This window comes from Mesoplodon bidens (assembly GCF_964165515.1).
Source record: "Mesoplodon bidens genome assembly, chromosome: 2".
Classification (NCBI taxonomy): domain Eukaryota; kingdom Metazoa; phylum Chordata; class Mammalia; order Artiodactyla; family Ziphiidae; genus Mesoplodon; species Mesoplodon bidens.
In genome coordinates, this window is record NC_138177.1 from 73,601,967 (window position 1) to 73,623,441 (window position 21,475).

The 21,475-nt window shown below is 49.8% G+C and overlaps 1 protein-coding gene across 1 annotated transcript in view; it reads left to right on the forward strand.

Moving 5' to 3' along the window:
- KCNN3 (potassium calcium-activated channel subfamily N member 3) overlaps positions 1-21,475 on the forward strand; it is a gene marked incomplete at its 5' end in the record, with an annotated part of 169,818 nt that overhangs the window by 37,624 nt on the left and 110,719 nt on the right. Inside the window, one exon of the mRNA XM_081224313.1 lies at positions 13,200-13,295. Coding sequence (XP_081080439.1) covers positions 13,200-13,295 — 96 coding nt within the window. The remainder of the gene's footprint in view (positions 1-13,199; positions 13,296-21,475) is intronic.

The following is a 21,475-nucleotide window of genomic DNA, read 5'->3' on the forward strand; positions in this document are numbered from 1 at the left end:
TTTAAAGGCTTAAACAATGGATTCTAAACAAATAAGTATATGTTCAGTCAGTGGAATGAGGAATTTAAAGGTGACTCAGACTCCCCTCCCTCCCCTACCCCAATTCTAATCCCCCCCAATTCTAAGTGCTATTTACTACCTGAATGATGAGACCTGTAATGGAATCATTTTGCTTGATTCTCCTCTCCTTGGGAATTTGGCATGGTATTTCATTCATTCACTCACTCATTCATTCATTCGAGTACTTATTGAGTATCCACTACTATGTGCCAGGCCCTGTGTGAAGTAATGGGGAGAGAGAGACAAATAGGACCCAGACCCTGCCACAAAGCAGCCTAGAGTCTGGGGTGACTACCCAGTGGGAACCTGGGGGCTCCAGCACAGTGAGTTCCATTCAGACCTAGAAACTCTAGCTGACAGTCTTAAACCCTGTTTCTGGAAAACAGGGAAATAGAAATAATGCAAGAGGGAAGAAATGTGGGTGAGGAGAGTGAGATGAGGGCGGAGGAAAGAGAGAGATGGAAGAAAGGAAGCAGCAAACTTTCCCACGAGAGACACAGCAGACGGCCCCCCAGGTCCCTGCGGCAGCTCACAGCCACGGGCAGCAAGAACCCAGCAGAGGGGAAGGCCCTCCGCTCCCTCTCAGCTCGGCCCTGGCAAGCTGGGTCATAGGCAGGGCACTTCCTGCTTGGTGCCTCAGTTCCCCCATCTTTAAAATGGGGCTTTGGACTGTGGGATCTCGGAGATCTTTGAACTAACGTTCTGTGACCGGTGCAGGGCATAGTAGATATGGAGCAGGAGCCCAAATAAAGGCTCTGGAAGTAGAAGGAAGTGTTCCCCTGGCTTCTCTCATCTCAACACTGAGACACCCTTAGGTGTCTGGGGCCTGTGGGTGTCCTGCCATCCCCTCGCTAGCAAGAGGTGCCTTCTGGCTACTCTCCTTGCTGAACAGTGGAAGAAGGAAGGTTCTGGGTCTCCATGTTTGTATATTTTTCTGGTGTGGACATTTTCTTCTTGGAGTTTCTTTTCTTCTTCTTTCTGACAGTAAGGCCGCTTGAATTGCTCCAGGTACAGGGTGACTCTGCATGGCGAGCATGCAACATCTGATGCATTGGACTGACTCCTTGGCAGACCTGCATCTGGATGCCCTCAGATGCTGTCCCATATGCCTCGCCCTGGGGCCAGGTCAGACTACTGAAGCCCAAGGGTCACGTTCCGAAGGGTTCCAGTGCAGGTCACACTCATTGATTGCTAAAGAAAACAATGTTTTGGCAACACAGTGTTCTAAGAATTGGTGTTCCTAGCTGTGTGACCTTGGGTAATTGCTTAAATATTCCAAGTCTCAGTTTTCCCATCTGTGAGATGGGAGTGGCTCTCCCTATCTCTCAGAGATCAAATAGGAAACTGCAAGAAAGCGCCTCCTAAGCGGGGAGGCTCTAAACTGACATCACAGGGCAATGATTCAGCAGCAAATATATTCAGCCTTCTCCATGGTTACAGCCTCTTCTGTGCTGAGTAATTCAAGCCACAAAGGGTTAAGGCAGCTAGGCATGAGATTGTCCATAATTGATGGAATAAACCTTAAAGGAGTGACCTATAATTGCACTTAATCCAGGCACTGTGACACTGCCCTGTTAAAACTGTCTACCAATGATTACTTTGATCTAACAAAATGATGCCTGTCTGTGAGCCTGGTAGCAGGGACCCTGGCCAAGGGTCTGCAGCACTGAGCACCACCCCTCCCACTGGACAAGGTGGGTGTGGGAGCTGGGAGACATGGAGGCCAGAGGGCAGGGAGGGGCCCCCAGTTCTCTCAGACCCTAAGGCAGCAAATGCTACACATGTAGAGTGATCGTGTGATTCACTCTACATATGCACTGTCTAAATGCGGACACTTTTGAGAGTATGATATTAATAATTGCTACTCACATTTATAATTATGCTAGACAACAGACAGAAGCTGGTGTCCCTAGAGCAAACCTGGATATGTATGGTCAACATGTGCATAGACTGTTTTGAGCTCCTGGGAATCCCTAGGTGGTTGAGCATTTCCACAGTTATGATTTGGTCTTCACAATAACTCCGGAAGGAAGAAAGGATTTTTACTCTCATTTAATGGATATTAAAAATAGTGCTAGAGACAAAGCAGTCCAGCTCTGATCTTTGCCATGGCTTCCCTGGTGGCTGAGCCAATGCAGGTTGAGGACAGCTGGCCAGGATCAGGGAGCTCTGGGGCTGGGGAAACACGTGGTGCTCAGAGGGAGAGACCCAGCAGCTCAGGCTTCAGAAGAGCTGCAGCAAAGTGATCATACCCACGGAGAGTGCAGGGCACACTTCCCAAAAGGGCCTTTGCCAGGGTCCTCTCCAATCCTGAACTTGGAATCGGAAGACTCCTCCCTTTACTAAGCATGTGATCTCAGCTAATTGTGTGATCACTGTGTGCCTCAGTTTCCTCATTTGTCAAGTGGGGACAATAATTCCTTGTTGTAAGGATTAAGTGAGATCCTATATGAAAATGGGTGGGCTCAGAGACTGACATGTCATAGGTACCCAGTAAATCCTTGTAGAGTTTGAATCTGGAGAGAGTTCCCAGAAGCAGTATCCTTTAGGGAACCGTGGGGATCCTTCTGTCTTGGGCCAAGTAGGGTGGATGTGCTCCAGCCTTGAGATCGGGGTTGCCTCAAATTCTTGCAGGGAGGAGGTGGATAAGAGAAATACTTGGGGGAATTGAGAGCTTCCTGACTCCCCTAAGCTGTGATAATCTACTGCATGCTCTGTGCGAGGTGGGGACTGCACCCAAGGAGGCTTCAGGCCTTGTGATTCCCTTGAAGCTCTGCACACATGAGCAGCCCACGTTGGCCAGCAGCCCTGGCCTTTTAGGCTCGAGGATGAACTTGCTCGGACATGGGCGGGAAACACGGCTCCTGTGGTGCCCTGTTGCTGGAGGTGATGGCACCTCAGAGCCAAAGGTAGGCGGGTTGGCAACAGTTTGGTGCCAGAGAGCTAGTGAGTGAGAAAGAGAGATAAAAGTGCCACGTTCAGCCTATTAATAGCCGTGTTTGGTCTCCACCACTTCTATCAACATCGTCCATTACATCCAAACAATCGAAAAGCTTGTGCCAAATGGCTAGGAGTTAACAACTCATGGCTGTGCTGAATTTCTGAAAAACAGTATTTCCACTTCTGATGCAGCTTTGAAATGCCAATTGTTCCATGCCAACTGGTTATTTTTCCAGACCATTTCCCTTTATTTATGTTTAAGCTTTTAGAGTTTTAGGCAAAAAGAAGATGGAGAACCTGGACTAGGTGACTATTATTTCTCCTGATTTGCCCTTGAGAGCCATAGAAGAAACGTTCATTCCCCAAACGTGAACTGAGGACTTGCAGAGGGGTGGGAGAGGAATCAGACAGGGGTACTGCCCCTTTCAGGAGTGTGCGACTGATGGGCAGGCAGAGTGGGGACGTGGGAAAAACACCGGCCCAGGCCTCAGAAGACTCAGGGCAAGATTAGCCCTTTCTGTTACTGCTGTGTGGCCTTGGCTAGGACAGAGCCCCTCTCTGGGCCCCCATTTCCTTGCCTGTAAAGTGGGGGGAGTTGGACTAGACGGCCCAGGAGGCCCCTTCCAGCTGAGTCTGTGCGTTGGGTTGGAGGACTTGCTGTCTCACGTTTACTGGCAAGAGTGCGGGTGTGGAAGTGGAAGGAGGGTGACGCTGTCCTCGGGCTGCTGCTCTGGGAAGCCTGGAAACGTGGCAGGGGAAACACAGGACAGGGCTGTTCCTGATCCGGGAAGCTCCAGCCTTCAGAGATGTCTGTGGAGCCTGCCAGGCGGTTGTTTCTCTCACCATATGTGATTCCTGGGCGTCTTAAAATTTTCATTTGGCCCAAACATTGCCAGGCTCAGGGGTTGATTGTGCCCTGCGTGGGGATGGAAGTGGTCTTGCCTCTGGGCACCAGGCTGGGAGTGGGCAGAGAAGTGGGCTGTGCAAACCTCTGATGAGGTTGGAAGGTGTAGGTGGGATCATGGTGTTGCTTCTGCCACCGCAGCAGCCTCTGGTGCGGAGAGAGGCAGGGGCTGGAGGGTGAAAAGAGGGAAGAGAACTGGGGGAGGGGGGTGATGGGGCTGAGAGATGAAGGGTGGGGGTAGTCTGTAGGCCTTGCTTTGTGTCTTTAAAACCAACACATGCTTCTCTGTGGCTGTCAGGTGGTGAGAATTCTTATTTCAGATTCTATCCATCTGAAGATGCATTTACCGAGTTCATTGCAATTGGTTGACCACAGCTCCTGCAGAGAATCCAGGAGTCTGGTGTATGTCCTGGGGCAGGATGGGGAGAGAGAAGCCCAGTCCTGGGTCAAGCCCTGTCTGGGCTGGTTCGGTTCTAGCTGGGAACCCAGTGTGCACACACAGCCTTCTGCAGAGCAGAGTGATTTCCTGCTGTTTTATTGGTTTGGGGGCCAGATAGGTTTTAATAAGAGAAAAGAAAACAACTTCAAATCAAGCCACCCAGAAAGCACAGTTATTTGTCCCCAACGTTCTAGAACATTAAAAAAGGGGGGCTCCTGCAAGTTGGAGGAAATATGGGGACCATGGTCTTGGTGAGGGTAGCAGTAGATATTTGCAAGGAGAACCCATCATGGTGATGGCAAACTGAGCAGCCTTCCGGCAGGGCTCTGCCACACCTCGGGGGTGAAGAAAGATTAAGTGATTCTCTGTAATTGAGGACCCCCCAGGTTGCCAGGATGCATGTTCTGACTAGGACAAGAGACCTTTCGTATGTGCTTCTCCCAAGATGATGGCAGGGACTGGGACCTTCAGAATGAGATGCATAGTGACAGGTGTGCATTCATCAAAGCTGGAGAAGGCTGTATGGGCTTTTTGACACCACAAGAGTGATGTAAATTGCTGACTGGCCAAGAGTGCTCACATTCCACAAGCAGAGGAGGATGAAAGGTAATCAGGAGCAGATTGTTTATTGGAGAAGGAAATAAAGTGGCTACGTGAGAGGTTTGGAGGTGACTTCCAGTATAGGGATCTAGGCTTTTGGAGAACAGATAAATTTAGAGTTGTTATATCTTCAGAAACAGGGGAGACAGGGTGGGCAGGGATGCCTACCCCGTGAGCATAAGCCTGGGGGACCCAATACCCAGGTTCTAAGCTTTGCTTCAACACAGGCTGGTGTTTGATAGGGGCCGAGCCAGCCCCACTGGGCCTCAGTGTCCTCATGTAGAATGAAGGGTGGGGATGAGCTGACCTCCAGGGGTGCCTCCAGGCCTGGTGTCTATATTTTTATTGGTATTTGTCTTGGGGAGGGGCTCACTTATTGAGGACTTTTGCATAGGCACATATGATGCCAAAATCAGAATGAGGCTTCACAGAGGCACTTGTTTGTTTAGCTTTATTGGGGGCTAAGCACCTGAGAAAGCTGAAGCCAGATCTGTGAAAAAGTCAGAGCCTTTCCAACATAGAGATAGGCTGCCTTGATAGGAAGTGAGTTCCCTGTCCCTGGAGGTAATCAAGCAGAGACTGAATGACTATATGCCAGGAATCTTACAGAGGAGAGTCATGAGCCATTTAACTAGATGGCTTTTACATTTCCTTTTTTTTTTTTTTTTTGCGTTACGCGGGCCTCTCACTGTTGGGGCCTCTCCCGTTGCGGAGCACAGGCTCCGGACATGCAGGCTCAGTGGCCATGACTCACGGGCCTAGCCTCTCTGCGAGGCTGTGTGGGATCTTCCCGGACCGGGGCACGAACCCGTGTCCTCTGCATCGGCAGGCGGACTCTCAACCACTGCGCCACCAGGGAAGCCCTACATTTCCTTTTAACTCTAAGGAGCTCCACTGCTTATGCATATGACTAACTGTTCAACAGAGTCTCCTCAAGGCTATGATGTCAGCCCCAGCCTTCTGCACTTCTTTCTTGTGCCCCTAGAGCAGCAGTTCTCATCCCTGGCCTGCACATTTGAATCGCTGAAATAGTTTTTTAAATGCCAGTGTCCAAGGCCTCACCTGCAGAGATTTGATTCAATTATTCTGGGGTGGGGGTCAAGGTCCCTCAGTTCTAGAATGGCCTGGGCTGTTGGTGCCTGGTGGGCATCCTTCCCACCTGCATACTCCCTGATGGGGTGAGGAGACTCAACCCCCCTCTGGTTTCATTCTGCCTTGGTATAGCGCTCAAAACTTTGACCCTTCCACATTCATTCACCCAACAAACATTTGTTAAGTGCTTATTTCATGTTGGAAGAGTCCTAGTAGGCCAGCTCTTGGCTACTTTAGGAGCAGCAAGCCCCAAACTGCCTTCAAAAGACCTCATTCCTACCTCCTACACTTAGCACAGTGCCTGGCACATGGCAAGTATATAATAAAACATTTTGACTGAATTGCATGGAATCTTTGCCGATGTTGTAAGTGGGGCAGGAAAATAAATGATAAGCAAGCGTGCAGTAGAGAATTCATGATATGCCATTTCCCCTCTGCTCAGACCTTGTAAAGGAAATCATCTCCTTAATTGGAATTATGTTTGTGGCCTTAGGGGTGACCCATCTGACTTGATATTTTGGTAGCGTGGTCTCCCAAATGACCATTTTTCCCTCCTTGGGGCATCGCACAGCAGGAGAGCCGAGGCCTGGGGCGGATGATTTCTTCTTAATTGGGGTCGTTGTGCTGGTTTCACTAACCATTACCAGGCCACCCTCTACTCAGACCCGAATGCCCTTGTGTTAACTGCATGTTGTCCCTCAGCCATCAGGTTCCATCTCCTTCTGGGAGTGACAAAGTGGAGGGCCACAGAGAAATGAAACTTGACTTTATGATGTTGACTTTTTGAGTTTCATTTTGAGACCATTGGCATCCTTCACTCCACAAGCATTTCCTGCCTGCCCGCCCCATACCAGGCCTGGTCTGGGCTGCACTCGCAACAACGATGCAGACCCCCAGCCCTGATGTCAGGCTGCTGACTGTCTGTCATGCTACTAAGTGACTGGGGTTTAATGGTGACATGACCGGGGCCTCATCAGAGAGTGGGGTGAGATGGGGAGATTAGTCCTGCCCAGGAAAACTGGGCATGGAAGGCGATGTTCTGATGACAGGCAGCCCGTGTGTCATGAGACTCTCTGGGTGGAGAGAGCACAGACCTTTGGGTCTAACTTCTGCCTGGGTTGGAACCTGACCTCTACTCTGTCCTTGCTTGGGGATGGTGGGCAAGTGACGGAACCTCCCCGGGCCTCGTATGGGGTTGTTCCGAGGATCTAAAGCAATTACAACAGCGCCTGGCAATGGTAAGCGCACAGTAGATGTAGGCTGTTGTTTTTATCATGTTCCTTTAGTTGTATTTGGGAGTTCAGGAAGGAAGTGTCTACCTCCTTGACACATCTCAAAATTTTGTTCCTTTCATTCAGATATTCAGCATTCAGCTGATACTTATTGACCTGCTATGTGCCGGACAATGTCTGAGGCTCCAGGATGTAGAAGTGGACAAACAAATTTGTTTTGTTTTGTTCTGTTTTGGTTTTTGCGGTACGCAGGCCTCTCACTGTTGTGGCCTCTCCTGTTGCGGAGCACAGGCTCCGGACGCGCAGGCTCAGCGGCCATGGCTCACAGGCCCAGCCGCTCCGCGGCATGTGGGATCTTCCCAAACCAGGGCACGAACCCCCAGGGTTCACCCTCCTACCCCATCGTGACAGCTTTGCCTGTTTCCCCTGTTTGCAAGTTGGACATCCAAGGACGCAGAGGGTCTGAGTGATTCCATTCTGGACCATGAATGACCAAAATAGGTAGCTGACTTCTGGTAGGAGCCAGGCTGGGTAGTCACTCTGAGAATGCCAGGAAGAGCCAGGGATGTACTTAAATCAGGCAGCTCAACCTGGGACCATGAGCCTGAGCTAAGAGATGAGCATGAGGGTGAAAGGTGTGGAGAGTGGACGAGAATGAGAGATTATGAGAAAGAGGCAGGATGAGAGCAGAGGAAGGAGGAAGGCAGGGGCTTGGCACTGGTATGAAAGCACCAGGTTGAGGAAAGAAGCTCTGTCTCCTCAGAGAACAGCAATCATGAATGCAGTCTTCCTGGCTAGTGGATAAGGGGCTGGTTTTAATTTGCATAGCGTTAATTAGCAAGTGTCTAATTAGGACAACCATTACAGAGCCACAGTATTAAGCTGATGCTGAATGTCAGTCAATTTGGGAGCCTCTCCATGAAATTGGAGGAAAAGTTGACCTTATTAAACTGAAAAGATTTCTAAATCAATTATTTCCCAAGTCGAATGCACAAAACGTAAATCTTAATTCAGTAGATACAGACTTTAGATGATATTACCTCTTCCCCTTTAGGGGTTCCAGCCAGTGACAAAGATCATGAATGGATCACATATGTACACACACACACACATACACACACGCACACACACACGCACACACATACTTTGGGGAAGGCACCTGCACATCTTTACCTGATATTTAACTTCTGTTCAGTGCCCCTCTAGGACTCTGCCTGCATGGTTTTCTGTTATTTTCAAACGTTCCAAACAATATAATACATTTAGCTTCAAAGTCTCTGGAAAATCTACCGTAATCATTACAATTCTGTCTTGTCTTTGGAAGTTACAAGGCGACCGGGAGAGCAATTTGTATGGCTGGCTCAGAAGCTGGGAACACACTCCATCACAGTCTGCACAGCCTCTGGGGAGGAAGGGCTAGAGCAGTTCTGAGAAGCCTCATTGAAGGAATTGGAGGCTGGAAAGGCCTGACCAGCCGGGCAGGTGGGGTGTTGGTGCACAGGCAGGGCACAGAACCTGGAAGTAGATGATCTGGAGTAAATCCTGGCTTCTTCAATCCTGACTTGGCCATTTGTTGGCCATGTCCTTGGACAAATTAGGTAACTTCTTGGAGCCTCAGTTTCCTCCTCTGTAAAAGTGGGTTGCCGATGTCCACCTTGCATGGTAGGCCCCTACAGTAGTGCTTTATAACAGATTGTTGTCATCAACAAGTCACAGATCTGTGAAGGGCTGGCTCATGGCTTGGAGCAGAACAGGACCACGTGGATAGGGGCATCTTGCAGGAATGTGGTTCACCCTCCTTCCCTGCTAGGAATCCCCTCTACAGCACCCTTGATGGCTGTAGCCAACCTCTCCTAAGATGACAGGAACTCACTATCTCACATGGGAGCCTAGTTCATTTTGAAGGCAGGGGGGAAGCGTGGTATATAGAAAAATCTGATATATAGCTAAAGTATGGGCTAGCTGTATGACCTTGGAAAAGTCACTTTGTCTCTATGACCCTCAGTTTTGTTTTGTTTTGTTTTGTTTTTTAATCAGTAAAATGGAGACATTATGACTTCATCTGTAGGGTGAGAATGAGAAGTAATCTGTATAGAAGGCATAGTCTAGGACCTGGTATGTAGTCAGTACTTAATAAATGTTAGGTAAAAATAAAAGTACTATTATTAAGTAGTTTCAAGAAGCACTTATTAAGCACCTATTGTACTCAGATCATCAGAGGTAATACAATTGAGTACCCTGACACTTTATAGAATGACACTATATATTTGCAGTCTTTTTTTATATTAAAAAAGTAAAAAAGTAAAAAATAATTGGGAATATACCATATTTACAGTTTTGGGGTCTGGGTTTTTTTTTTTTTTTTTTTGTGGTACACGGGCCTCTCACTGTTGTGGCCTCTCCCATTGCGGAGCACAGGCTCTGGACACGCAGGCTCAGCGGCTGTGGCTCACGGGCCCAGCCGCTCCACGGCATGTGGGATCTTCCCAAACCGGGGCACGAACCCGTGTCCCTCGCATCGGCAGGCGGACTCTCAACCACTGTGCCACCAGGGAAGCCCGGGGTCTGGGTTTTTGACTTGATATTATATCATGAACCTTTCCTGATATCTTCAAATATTCTCTGCAGAAGTGGCTTTAAGTGGCAACATAGTGTTCCATCACTGGCTATTCTCCAATTTACTTACCCACTCTAATATTTTGGGGCATTTAGGAATAAATGGCTTTAAAAAAACAGCTCTCATCTGTTGGGATATAATTCTTAAGCATTCCTGTGTATTAAAGATATTACTCTATTGAAAAATTCTGAGTTGCAGGGGAGAAGTGTTGACCAGTTGACCACAGGACTCCCTTCCAGCCCTATGAGTCCCTTTGGCCCTTGGATAGCAGTGAGTGGGGGCTGAGCAGGTGTGTGTACATACACACATGTGGTGTACGGCAGCTAATTAGCCAGCCCTGAGTTGCTGCCATCACCCAAAGAAGCATATCAATTTCAAGCTTCACTGGAGTTCAGACAGCAAAGAAAAGATGATAATTCAACATTTTAACAAATAGAAAACATTTCTAATCCAGCCAGATTTCTTTGACGTATTTTCCTGCTATTAAAAATGGTTGATGGTTTATTTTTTATTGACATGTGATTGATAGAGAATGCAAGGAAATCTGTGAAGTAGTGAGCATTCCCACTGATCCAGTGCACACTCGTCTCCCCATGGGGCTGGGGCTGGCCGATGAGGTTTTCACTGGCCAAAACCAAGAAGCAGGTGGAGTTGCCTCTTATGTAAAGGCTTTGAGTTTTAGAACAAAAGAAGAAGCTCAAAGGAGAGGAGACAGCATCTGGCCCCTTTCCCTTCACCTCTTCCTCTAAAAATGATGGAAATAGACTTGGATTCCGATTTCAGTTACTTTCTGCCAAAAGAAATAAATTAGAGTTTGAAATGTGAAGCTGATCCCAAACCCTTCCCTGGGGAGGCATGATGCTCCCCATATGTCAGACCCCTTTGAGAAGAAAGTTATGGTCATTTCTGGCTCGAAAACATCATGATCTGTCCCCAGTTGATTCCTGTAGGGAGGTAGTCTTTTCCTAAAAGTCTGAGTGTCCCTGAATTCACCACCTGCTCTCTTCAGCCCCAGTAGGTCTTGTGGTTTGGGTGATGTTTCAGGCATCCAATAGTGCTTTCAAAGAGTGGAACCTACCTGAGGGCTGGAACTGTGTTCTGTTTTCCTTTGGGCCCTTAACTGGAGCAGCAGAATACCCCCCAAGGCACCTCTGTGCATGTGCACTGAGTAAATGATTGCAGGCTGCTTTTCATTAAGTGTAGAACATGCAAGAGGCTAAATGAAAAGTGGATTATGCTTAGACCGTCGTCTCTGGGCAGGGCAGAATGGAGAATTTTCCCCACAGCTGGATGATCCTGTACAGTGTAGAAAGCTGGGGTTTGTGTATAAGCCAGATTGGAAACTTCTGGTGGGCAGGGACCCTCTATAAATATCCTGCAGTATCTAGCACACTGTTGGACATCTAGCAGGTGCTCAAGAAATGGGAAGTTGTTGAAATCGTCATGAAAGAAAGAAAGAATGAATGAGCTCCTTCATTAGTTCTCCCTTGGGTCCCCAGCACTAGCTTGTGTCTGGCACAGAGTGGGCCCCAAAACTATATCAAATAAATGAATGGTAGATTGGCAGACACCAGGGAGAGCTGCTTCCTTTCCATCTCAGCCTGCAGAGGGTGGTTGAGAACAGGGACTTGGGCATCTGGGAGTCCTGGGTTTAAGTCCAAGCCCTCCACTGACTCTAAGTGGCTGCCATATTGGACACACCCCCTAACGCTGGAGATCTCAGCCACCTCTCCCTCTGTCTCTGAAAGCTTGCTTTCTTGGACAGTGATGCCTCCCTCCCTAGCTCTATTGTAGGTTTCACGTGGTAATTAATCATATCCTACCTTCGAAACACCTTCCATTATTGTCTTAAGTAGTCATTTGGGTCTGTGTAAATGGGCACTTCTCACATTTTTACTGTTTCCCATTGAGAGTAGGCCTGAGGGCTTACGGGCAATGCTCTGGGCTGGGAGTCAGGCTGAGAGTCAGAGGTCTTGGCTTTGAACTCTGGCATGAGCCACTCACCTCTCTGAGCCTCTGCCTGTAATATCTATAAAGCTGGGCCAGAGGCCAAGGACTGTCTCAAGGATGGATGAGAACAAGATGTGAAACCACCTTGTAAACTGTAGGGTGCTTCACAGACATCAGACATGTTATGATTCTGGAGCATGGGGGCTGTTTCTCATGTGGCGTGCCTCTCTCAGGATGTGTGAGGCCACAACACAGTGCTTGGAAGTACTGCCTGGCTTTCTGCTACCTTTGCTCAGGGCTGTGTTCCTGCCTTCCTTTGGGACTGGGAGCTGCCTCTACTCCCTGGCTTCCAAATGCCCAGGAGGCACCAGCCCTGTGGAGGAGGTGAGGCAGATGATAGTAGCCAGCCCTCACAGGGCCTGGCACTGGGCTAGGCATTTTACATAGACAAATGCCTTTATCCTTCACAGCAGCCCTGAGAGGTAGGTACTGATGTTATCCCCATCTGATGCCTGAGGCAATTGAGCACAGAGAGATGGAGTGAGCAGCCTGAGGTTACGGGACTAGTAAGCAGCTACGTCAGGGTTTGGATTCTGTGGGCTGGTCCCAGAGCTCTTGGTGCTACCCACGTGACGTGGGTCCCCTAAGCTGCCCTGGGGCTGGAGGACTGCAGTGAAGGCAAATGGCCCACCCTGCCTCCCCCAGCCTCAGCTGGAGGGACCCTCAGGGCCTTTCTCCTGCCCAGGACCCCTATCTGCTCCTGTGCTCGGCCCCCTTCTCTTTCCAGTAGCTCCTCTGCCACCCTCGCTTCCCTCCCTGCCCTTGGCCCTAAAACGGGAGATGAGAGCTGCTGCCAGGACATTCTCATTCATTCCTGAAGGAACTCTGCATTGTCAGAGATGGAAGGGACCTCAGAATCCTCTGGTTCAGGTTTGTTAAGAGAAAAGAGAGGCTCAAGCTGGCACAGCATATAACAGCAGCATAGAAAAGAATTATGTTCATATGACTTCTGAGCATGGAGGCAAATATTCTAAACAACACATCAGCAAACTGAATCTAGGCATGTATAACAAACAGAATACATCACGCCCAAGCAGGTTCATCGCAGGAATGCAAATATGATTTAACCCTAGAAAACAGAGACTCAGAGGGCAGCTGCTGAGACAGAGCTGGCCCAGGGCCCAGCCCAAGGTACTTTCGGGGCTCAGGCTACCTTTGTGCTGTATCCCGCTCTCAGGAGGCGCTGGTGACAGTCTTTTCTTTGCCTTCACTGCCCCTCATCCCCACCCCTTAACACAGCCTCAGGGTAAAATGAGATGCTCCATCCTGGATTTCCCTAATCCTCTCTTTCCCTTTCTCCTGCAGGATTCCATGTTTTCGTTGGCCCTGAAATGCCTTATCAGTCTGTCTACCATCATCCTTTTGGGTTTGATCATCGCCTATCACACACGTGAAGTCCAGGTAGGTGCCCTTGCCCACACCCCTTCATGCAGGGGCTATTCCTTTGCTCCAGGCTGAGCCCTCCCCCCTTCCCAAACCCACCCTTTCAGTAGCTACTTGGGTGATTTCACCAAAAGGTATCTGAGATTGTGGATCTTCTCTTTTGGTTTGGACCCTCGTGGGAGAGGGAATTGTGAGGCTGCCCTGTGGCTTTAGAACAACTGTGACGTTCTCTTCAAGTGGGGATCCCAGAGGCAAACACGACTTCATGATTTGGGGGGCAGTCCTGCTTAGAATTTTCATTTTGCACCATTCTACTGTGAGACTTGCTTTGCCCTTTCTGTCTCTTGCTGGATCCTTTCTGAACTTGAGCCACTGAGTCCCCCAAGTGAAACAGACCTGCCTCCTGTGCCCCTGCATACACACACGCACACACACACACACACACACACACACACACACACTCTGCACCAGATACCACCGGGAATCTGTATTTCTGACTGGTGTAGACTTTACTCCCACTGGACTCTGCCAGGGAGGAGACATTTTCTAGATAGAATAGAATCTGCTGTAGTTGAGGGGGCCTCTGTTTCTTGCTGCCCAGGAGTTACTTGGCACCCAGAGAGATATTGGCTTAACCTCTGGGGTGCACTCCAGTTTGGCCGATGTAAGGAGGATGGTTCGACCTGGGCTGGGAAGGGCAGGCAGGAGTGAGCAGATCTGTAGCATCTTCTCATGACAGTGGGTCTCCCTCTCAATGGGCCCTTCGGGCTGACCTGCTCTGCTGGGGCCCTGGGTAGTTCTAAAGTATCCAGATGTTTTTTCTCACATGCATACGCATCTAAATATAACTCCCGTCATTTGGCTGGAGGAGCACAGATAGATCCACATCTGGGCAGCAGGCAAGAAATTGACAAAGACCAGAACTCAGAGTCAGAAAAGATGGGGCCGAGTCTCGCCCATGACCTCTTCTTACAGTGTGTCTTTGGCCAGCCCTGAGACCTTTCTGGACTGGAACATGTGAACTTTTCCTCGACTGGAACATGGGGGGTTTTATTCTGCCATTTATGGGTCGTTGTGAGGATGAATGGGGAGTGTATGAGAGAGCTCTGTAAACTGTAAAACACTTCAAATCTCATCGCTTTTGTCACTCAACATTTCTGGGCTGAGCGGCTGCACAGGCAGAGACAGGTCGGTGCCTCCTGCTTCTGGAGGGGCTCTGCTTTGTCACTGGGTGTCAGGGACCTCTGCGGATGGCCTGGGCGTGGGAGCCCTGGCTCCAGGCCTCCTTACCTCCACTCTGTTGATGACCAGAGTCATCAACAATCTAGAAGGTGGGGACTCTTTAATCTCTGGGGGGATCACAGGTTCGGGGACTGAGTTTGTGCTCTGAAGGCTGAGAGTCCCAGATGCCACCAAGCAGCTTCCTTCATGGGGTCTGACCTGGACAACGCAGGTGGGCTTTAACCCAGACCGTGGTCCAGTCAACCCCAGAAAGGAGCCAGGAGTACAGGCAGGAGGAACGGGCCAGGATCAGAGACAGGACCATGAGTCACAGTCGGGGGTCCAGGCTGGGTTCACCCCACCCCAAACCAGCTGTGAGACCCATGTATCTCCTCAACTTCTCTGAGCCCCTGAACCCTCATCTAGAGGGCATCTATACTACTATGTATCACCTTGACCTGTGCAGAGGGGTTGCAGAGGCCAGAGAAAAAGGCAGAGTCATGAATTCATCTGTGATCCAGGCTTGAGGGAGGGGAGAGGAGCTGATCTCAGCCTCACGCCTGCACGATGGTTCCACTCAGCCTGACTGCTGCTGCTTTCTACTCCAGGCATTGGGATGGGAAGAGCCAGGCATCCCTCCCTCTGATTCTCTTGGGGTCCTGCCCCACCTCCCCCCAGGGCTTGCAGCCTTGGCTCTCAGACCTGATCCCACCCAGCTGCAGTTGTGACCTCAGTTCTGGCCTGGTGGCAGGGCCACGATGCTGATAGGCTAACACCTCGCTGGGCACACTTTGTCCACCCTCAGCTCATAGCCAGTCTCTGCTTCACCCTAATTATGGGCAGCAGAGGATGCTTTTCAGTCACTTGTCTTGGCCTCACACTCACAGTTTGGAGAAACAAAGTGAAGTCAGTGGCATTAAATCCTGGCTCAGACGCTTCAGCCTGAATGACCTTGAGCCAATAACAACTTCTCTGGGCCTCGTCGGTTTCCGCATCTGAAGTATGGAAGTCATATCACCCACCTTGCTGAACTCATAAGCAGGGGGGGTAACAGCTGACAGTGCAGAGTGGGCCTTCGTGAAATGGAAACTGGTCTCTTTCCTCTGACCTCTGTCCCACTGCTTCCAGCTGGACCTCGTCCATGTACAAGCGGTGCCCACCAGATGGTCACTGTCACAACTGCCCGGTACTGGCGGGTGGTAGGACTTCCTCCCTGCTCTGGCCTAGCCCTGCCTGCACTCTCAGCTCCCACTGCCCAGCCCCTTATCCTACCTGGCCCACCGTCACGTGGGGAGTCACCAGAACCTGGCTCCCTCTGTGCCTCTTACCTGTCCAGTGAAGTTCTTTCTTCTGGAAAGGTCTAGTGGGACCTTCTCCTGCCAGAGGGAAATGGGAATGGTTTGGGCCCAGACAGTCAGCAGGACCCTTGTATGCACTCACCTGACCATATTGTGATTTTCTGTTCTGTATCCTTTTCCCCACCCCCAGGGACAATGAGGCTGTTAATCTTTGTATTTCCAGGGACCCATGGTGTCTGACAGAGAGCAGGTGTCTGCAGGGCATATTTTGAATGAAAGAGTGCTGGATTCAAGCTATCTGGTTTCCAAAGCCTTTTAGACCATGACTCAGCTCTGTGGTCTTGGGCCTCAAGTTTCCACATCTGTTCACTGGGGATCCTAAGCACCCATCCCGCCCTGCCCCCTCCCGATTCTGTAATTCTCTGGTCGAGGTTGGTGTCCGCCGGCTGGGGGACCTGCTTCCTGAGAGTGGTGGGAGGGTTATCCCAAGCGTGATTGCCAGTGCTTACCCAGAGGGGACGCTTGGAAAGCCTCTTCAGTAGGGAGAGGCCAGCTGCTGCTCACCTGTTGGGAAGTAGGGCAGGGTGAGGGTATGGCTCCTCTCCTCCGTGAGGTGAAGTCAGGGGCCTGTGTTAATGATATGCTTGCCACTTCCTCATCAACACCAGTTACTGGTCACTTGGCTAAATTTTAGCAGGAACCAGATGACCGTGTTTCCACCTCCCCCCAGCCCTGCCCCAGTCGCTCACATCCAAGCCTCTGGCCCTGGCCCAGCACACACAGGAGGCTAGGCTTACCTTCTAGAATAGTGTTCATACTTGTTATTAGTTTGGACAACTTGTGTTTTTGAGAAAGAAGACTCTGAAACATTATTGGGAACCTCTCAACCAAACTCTGGCTTCAAGTCATGCACCTGAGGCTCGGTAGGTCCTCAGAGGTGACAGGAGGGGGGTGCACCCCTCACCAGTGCAGGAGGCCCCTCCAGCCTCTGTGGGCTGGCCTGTCACTGGGACTCACTGCCTCTTGAGGGAGGCTCTCCCTGGCTGGACAGTGTGAGTTCCAGAAAGTCTGCCCTTCCGCTGAGAGGAAACGGGCCTCTCTGAAAATTCCACTCAGCCCGCCTCTCTTCTGGAGTAGGGAAAAGAGGTGCCTGTGTTTCCCATGAGGCAGCCCCTGTTGTTTGAGGATGGCTGCCCCGTGTCTCCTTGGTCTCCTCTTCTCTTGGCATCTTGGAACACGGAGCCTTCAAAGGCCTGGGCATCTGTTCTCCTTAGGCTAGCATGTCCTGGAAAGAAATGAAAAGCAAAATGCCTTGGTTGTTGTGTTATTTATCAAAACTTTGAAAACTGCGCTCTCCCTTGGAGAGTCCATTTATTCCTGTGGTTTGGCGATCACCAGCACCTCCCAGATCGGCAGTGCAAACCTCCTCTTCCCAGGCTGCAGACTCACGTTTTAGGGGCCATCGGCACACCCCTGGCTCAACATGTAACTCCCTCCCTCCCTTCCTCTCTTCCTTCCTTCCTTCCTTCCTTGCTTCCTCTTTCTGTCTCTCTTTGTTTCTTCTCTTTTCTCTCTCTCTTTGTTTCTTTTCTTTCTATTGAATATAGTTGATTTACAACGTTGTATTAGTTTCAGGTGTACAGCAAAGTGATTCAGTTATATATATATTATTTTTTAGATTCTTTTCCATATGGTTTATTACAGGATATTGAATATATTTTCCTGTATAGCTATAAAGTAGGCCCTTACTGTTTATACAGTTTATATGTAGTGGTGTGTATCTGTTAATCTCAAACTCCTAATTTATTCCCCCTTTGGTAACCATAAGTTTGTTTTCTATGTCTGCGAGTCTGTTTCTGTTTTGTAAATATGTTCGTTTGTATCATATTTTAGATTCCACATATAAGTGATATATGATATTTGTCTTTCTCTGACTTACTTCACTTAGTATGGTAATCTCTAGGGCCATCCATGTTGCCGCAAATGGCATTATTTCATTCTTTTTTTATGGCTGACTAGTATTCCATTGTGTGTCTATATAATATCTTCTTTATCCATTCATCTGTTGATGGACAGTTAGGTTGCTTCCATGTTTTGGCTATTGTAAATAGTGCCACTGTGAACATTGGGGTGCATGTATCTTTTTGAATTAGAGTTTTCAGCTTTTCTGGATATATGCCTAGGAGTGGAATTGCTGGATCATATGGCAACTCTATTTTTAGTCTTTTAAGGAAGCTCCATTCTGTTTTCTGTAGTGGCTGCACCAATTTACATTCCCACCAACAGTGTGGGAGGGTTCCCTTTTCTCCACACCCTCTCCAGCATGTATTATTTGTAGACTTTTTTTTTTTTTTTTTTTTTTTTCTTTTTGCGGTACGCGGGCCTCTCACTGTTGTGGCCTCTCCCGTTGCGGAGCACAGGCTCCGGATGCGCAGGCCCAGCGGCCATGGCTCACGGGCCCAGCCGCTCCGCGGCATATGGGATCCTCCCAGACCGGGGCACGAACCCGTATCCCCTGCATCGGCAGGCGGACTCTCAACCACTGCGCCACCAGGGAGGCCCATATTTGTAGACTTTTTGATGATGGCCATTCTGACCGGTGAGACACTGAACGCTTTATTGCTCCCCCAATATCCTCCCTTCTCTACCCTTCTTACCCATCTAGTGCCTTCATTCATTCAGTGTGCACTTAACGAGGGTCTACTCTGTGCAGAGCCTGGGACAGGGGCCCAGTACTCTGTGCTGGAAACCCTGAAATCACTTTTGCTTCTCCAAGGGGTTGCCAATGTTGAGTGAATCCATGGCTCTAATGTCTTTAGTGCCATCCTGGAAGGCAGGACAGAAGGAGGCTGAGAACACAGATTTTAGAGTAACCCAGCTTGCGTTCAAATCATGTTCTTTGTCACATTGTAGTATGTATGGTAGCCTTTAGCAAGTTACTGAATGCCTCTTAGTCTATTTCCTTTCTGAAAAATGGGACTAATAATAGTACCCATCACAGGGTTGTTGTGCAGATCAAATTAGATAATACGTGCAAAACACCTCAGCTTCAATGAGGACGTGTTTGCCGGGCTGACAGCATGGAAAGGATATCCCAGGCAGAAGTCTCAAAAGGAACAGAGACCCTGAGATGAGAAACTGCAGAGTGCATTCAGAACGCCTCCAGGACAAGGTCCTGGGCAGTGGGGCCGGTCTACTCTGGAGCATGGCAGGACCAGCAGGAACTCATCTGCCTTGCTGAAGAGTTTTGGAACTGTCCTGTGGGCAGAAGGGAGAACCATGGAAGGAGTTCAAGCAGGGGAGAGAGATGATCAGATTTGCATTTTAGCTGCAGCATGGCAAATGTTGCAAGGACCAATTTCAGAGGCAGGAAGACTAATTGGAAGCATGTTTCCGTGGTCGAGATGAGGGATGGTGACACCCTGAATCAGGCCAAGACAAGAGCCAGGACAGGAGAGAATGTGCATAAAAGATGTTGAACAAGTGGAATTGACCAGACTTGGTCAGTTATTAGGTTGGAGGTACTGTCTGTGGGGAAAAGAGGGGTCCAGCAGTTGCTTGGGTAACTCAGTGGCTGGGAGTGCCATTCATTATAGTTGAAACCGCAGCAGGAGGCTGAGGTGGGGAATGATCACCAGGTTAGTTTGGGAAGTTGAGGTTTGGGGGCTGGGCATCCAGCCGCCTCCAGGATAGTGATGCAGAGGATAGGCCTAGATGAGCAGGGGGCAGTGGGATGAGAGGAGGCATGGGACAGGTCCCCAGAGGGACATCATCGAGTGAGAAGTGGGAGGAGCCCACAAAGGAGAATGGAGAAGTCAGGGAGGTCAGAGGAGACCCCAAAGGGAGGGAGTCACAAAGCCGGGACAGAGAAGGAAGTGTCGGTTATGCCACAGGGGGGCCAAGGAGTTGGGAACCCCATTGGTCCTTTGCACCAGGCTGTGGGAAGGTCATTGTACCCTTCCTCAGCACAGTCACTGGGAGTGACAGTCACAGGGCAGTGGAAGGGGAAGCGAGGACCAAGTAGGAGGTGAGGAACATGGAGACACTGAATACTGGCCAGTCTTCTAAGAAGTTTGGCTGTGAATCGAGGGAAGGCAGAGTGGCAGCTGGAGAGGACACACTGCTGAGGGAGGGATGTTGGTCTGCTTGTGTAGCCTGGAGAGACTGCATATGTCTCGCAGCTGTCAGGAAGAAGCCAATTGAGAGGGAGAGGAAATAACCAGGGTCCAGGTTCTTGTCCAGGAGCACACAGGAGGGGAAGGGATCAAGCGCCCCAGGGAGGAAGTGCCCTGGCTCAGAGCCTGGGGGACATGATGGGGGGATGGGGAGGGGGTGGGTGGGAAGTGCAGACACACCCACACCTGGAGATGTGGAGCCAGCCTTGATGTCCTTAATGAAGCTACAGGGGCAGGAAGCTGCAGGACTGTGCCTGGCACACAGCATGGCTCAATTAATGTTTGTCTAATTAAAATGGAGGGACTGCTGTGAACCTAGGATAGGACATAGGCAGTGGTAGATTTCCCATCATCCAGTGTGTGGATGGGAACTTATAGATCATTAATTTCAGTTGGTGGTTATTGGCCATATTCAAAGTAGAAAGCATCAATCAGATCAAAATCTGGTGTGGGCCTCCAGAGGCTTCCAGTCCACTTCAAATCTGACAGAAGGGTTTCCCTCGTGGCGCAGTGGTTGAGAGTCCGCCTGCTGATGCAGGGGACACGTGTTCGTGCCCCAGTCCGGGAAGATCCCACATACAGCTAAGCGGCTGGGCCCGTGAGCCATGGCCGCTGAGCCTGTGCGTTCGGAGCCTGTGCTCCACAACGGGAGAGGCCACAACAGTGAGAGGCCTGCTTACCGCAAAAAAAAAAAAAAAAAATCTGACAGAAATATAACTATAGTGACAAGATATAGGTCTTCAACCTCATGAATTTGAAACAGGAGACCAATAAAAGGGGAGACTTTTAAGTTATTAGATGTGTAAAAGTGGATATTTTTATTAAATAGCAATAGAGTTCTCAGCTGACAGGGAAATTACTTCAAATTGTAGGACATAAATTATATTCAAGAGACAGCTCACATTGCAAAAAGGCTCACATGCCATGGCATGATGGTCCCATAGGTTGGAGCATCCTCCTGGATATGTATAACCTGCTGTCACAGGAACAGGGGCATCTGGAATGCAGGAAGTGTCACTGGTCCAGATGCCTTGGGGGCCCACTGCTAAATGAGTCAGGGGCGTCTTCCCATCAGGGAGTGGACTCGATGGTTCAGGCTGAGTCTTTTTTTTTTTTTTTGCGGTACGCGGGCCTCTCACTGTTGTGGCCTCTCCCGTTGCGGAGCACAGGCTCCGGACGCGCAGGCTCAGCAGCCATGGCTCACGGGCCTAGCCGCTCCGTGGCATGTGGGATCCTCCTGGACCAGGGCACGAACCCGTGTCCCCTGCATCAGCAGGCGGACTCTCAACCACTGCGCCACCAGGGAAGCCCCAGGCTGAGTCTTGCTCTGTGCTCTCACTCTCCCTTCTCCCTATAGAAGAAAGTGGGCTCAAGTCATATCCTGAACTTATCTGTAAGGTAAGGACTACTATGTGTCAGACATTGAGAATCCAGAAATAATTCAGACCCAGTCCCTACCTTTGGAAGCTGCTTGTCCTAGACCTTGATCCACTGTGACCCAGGC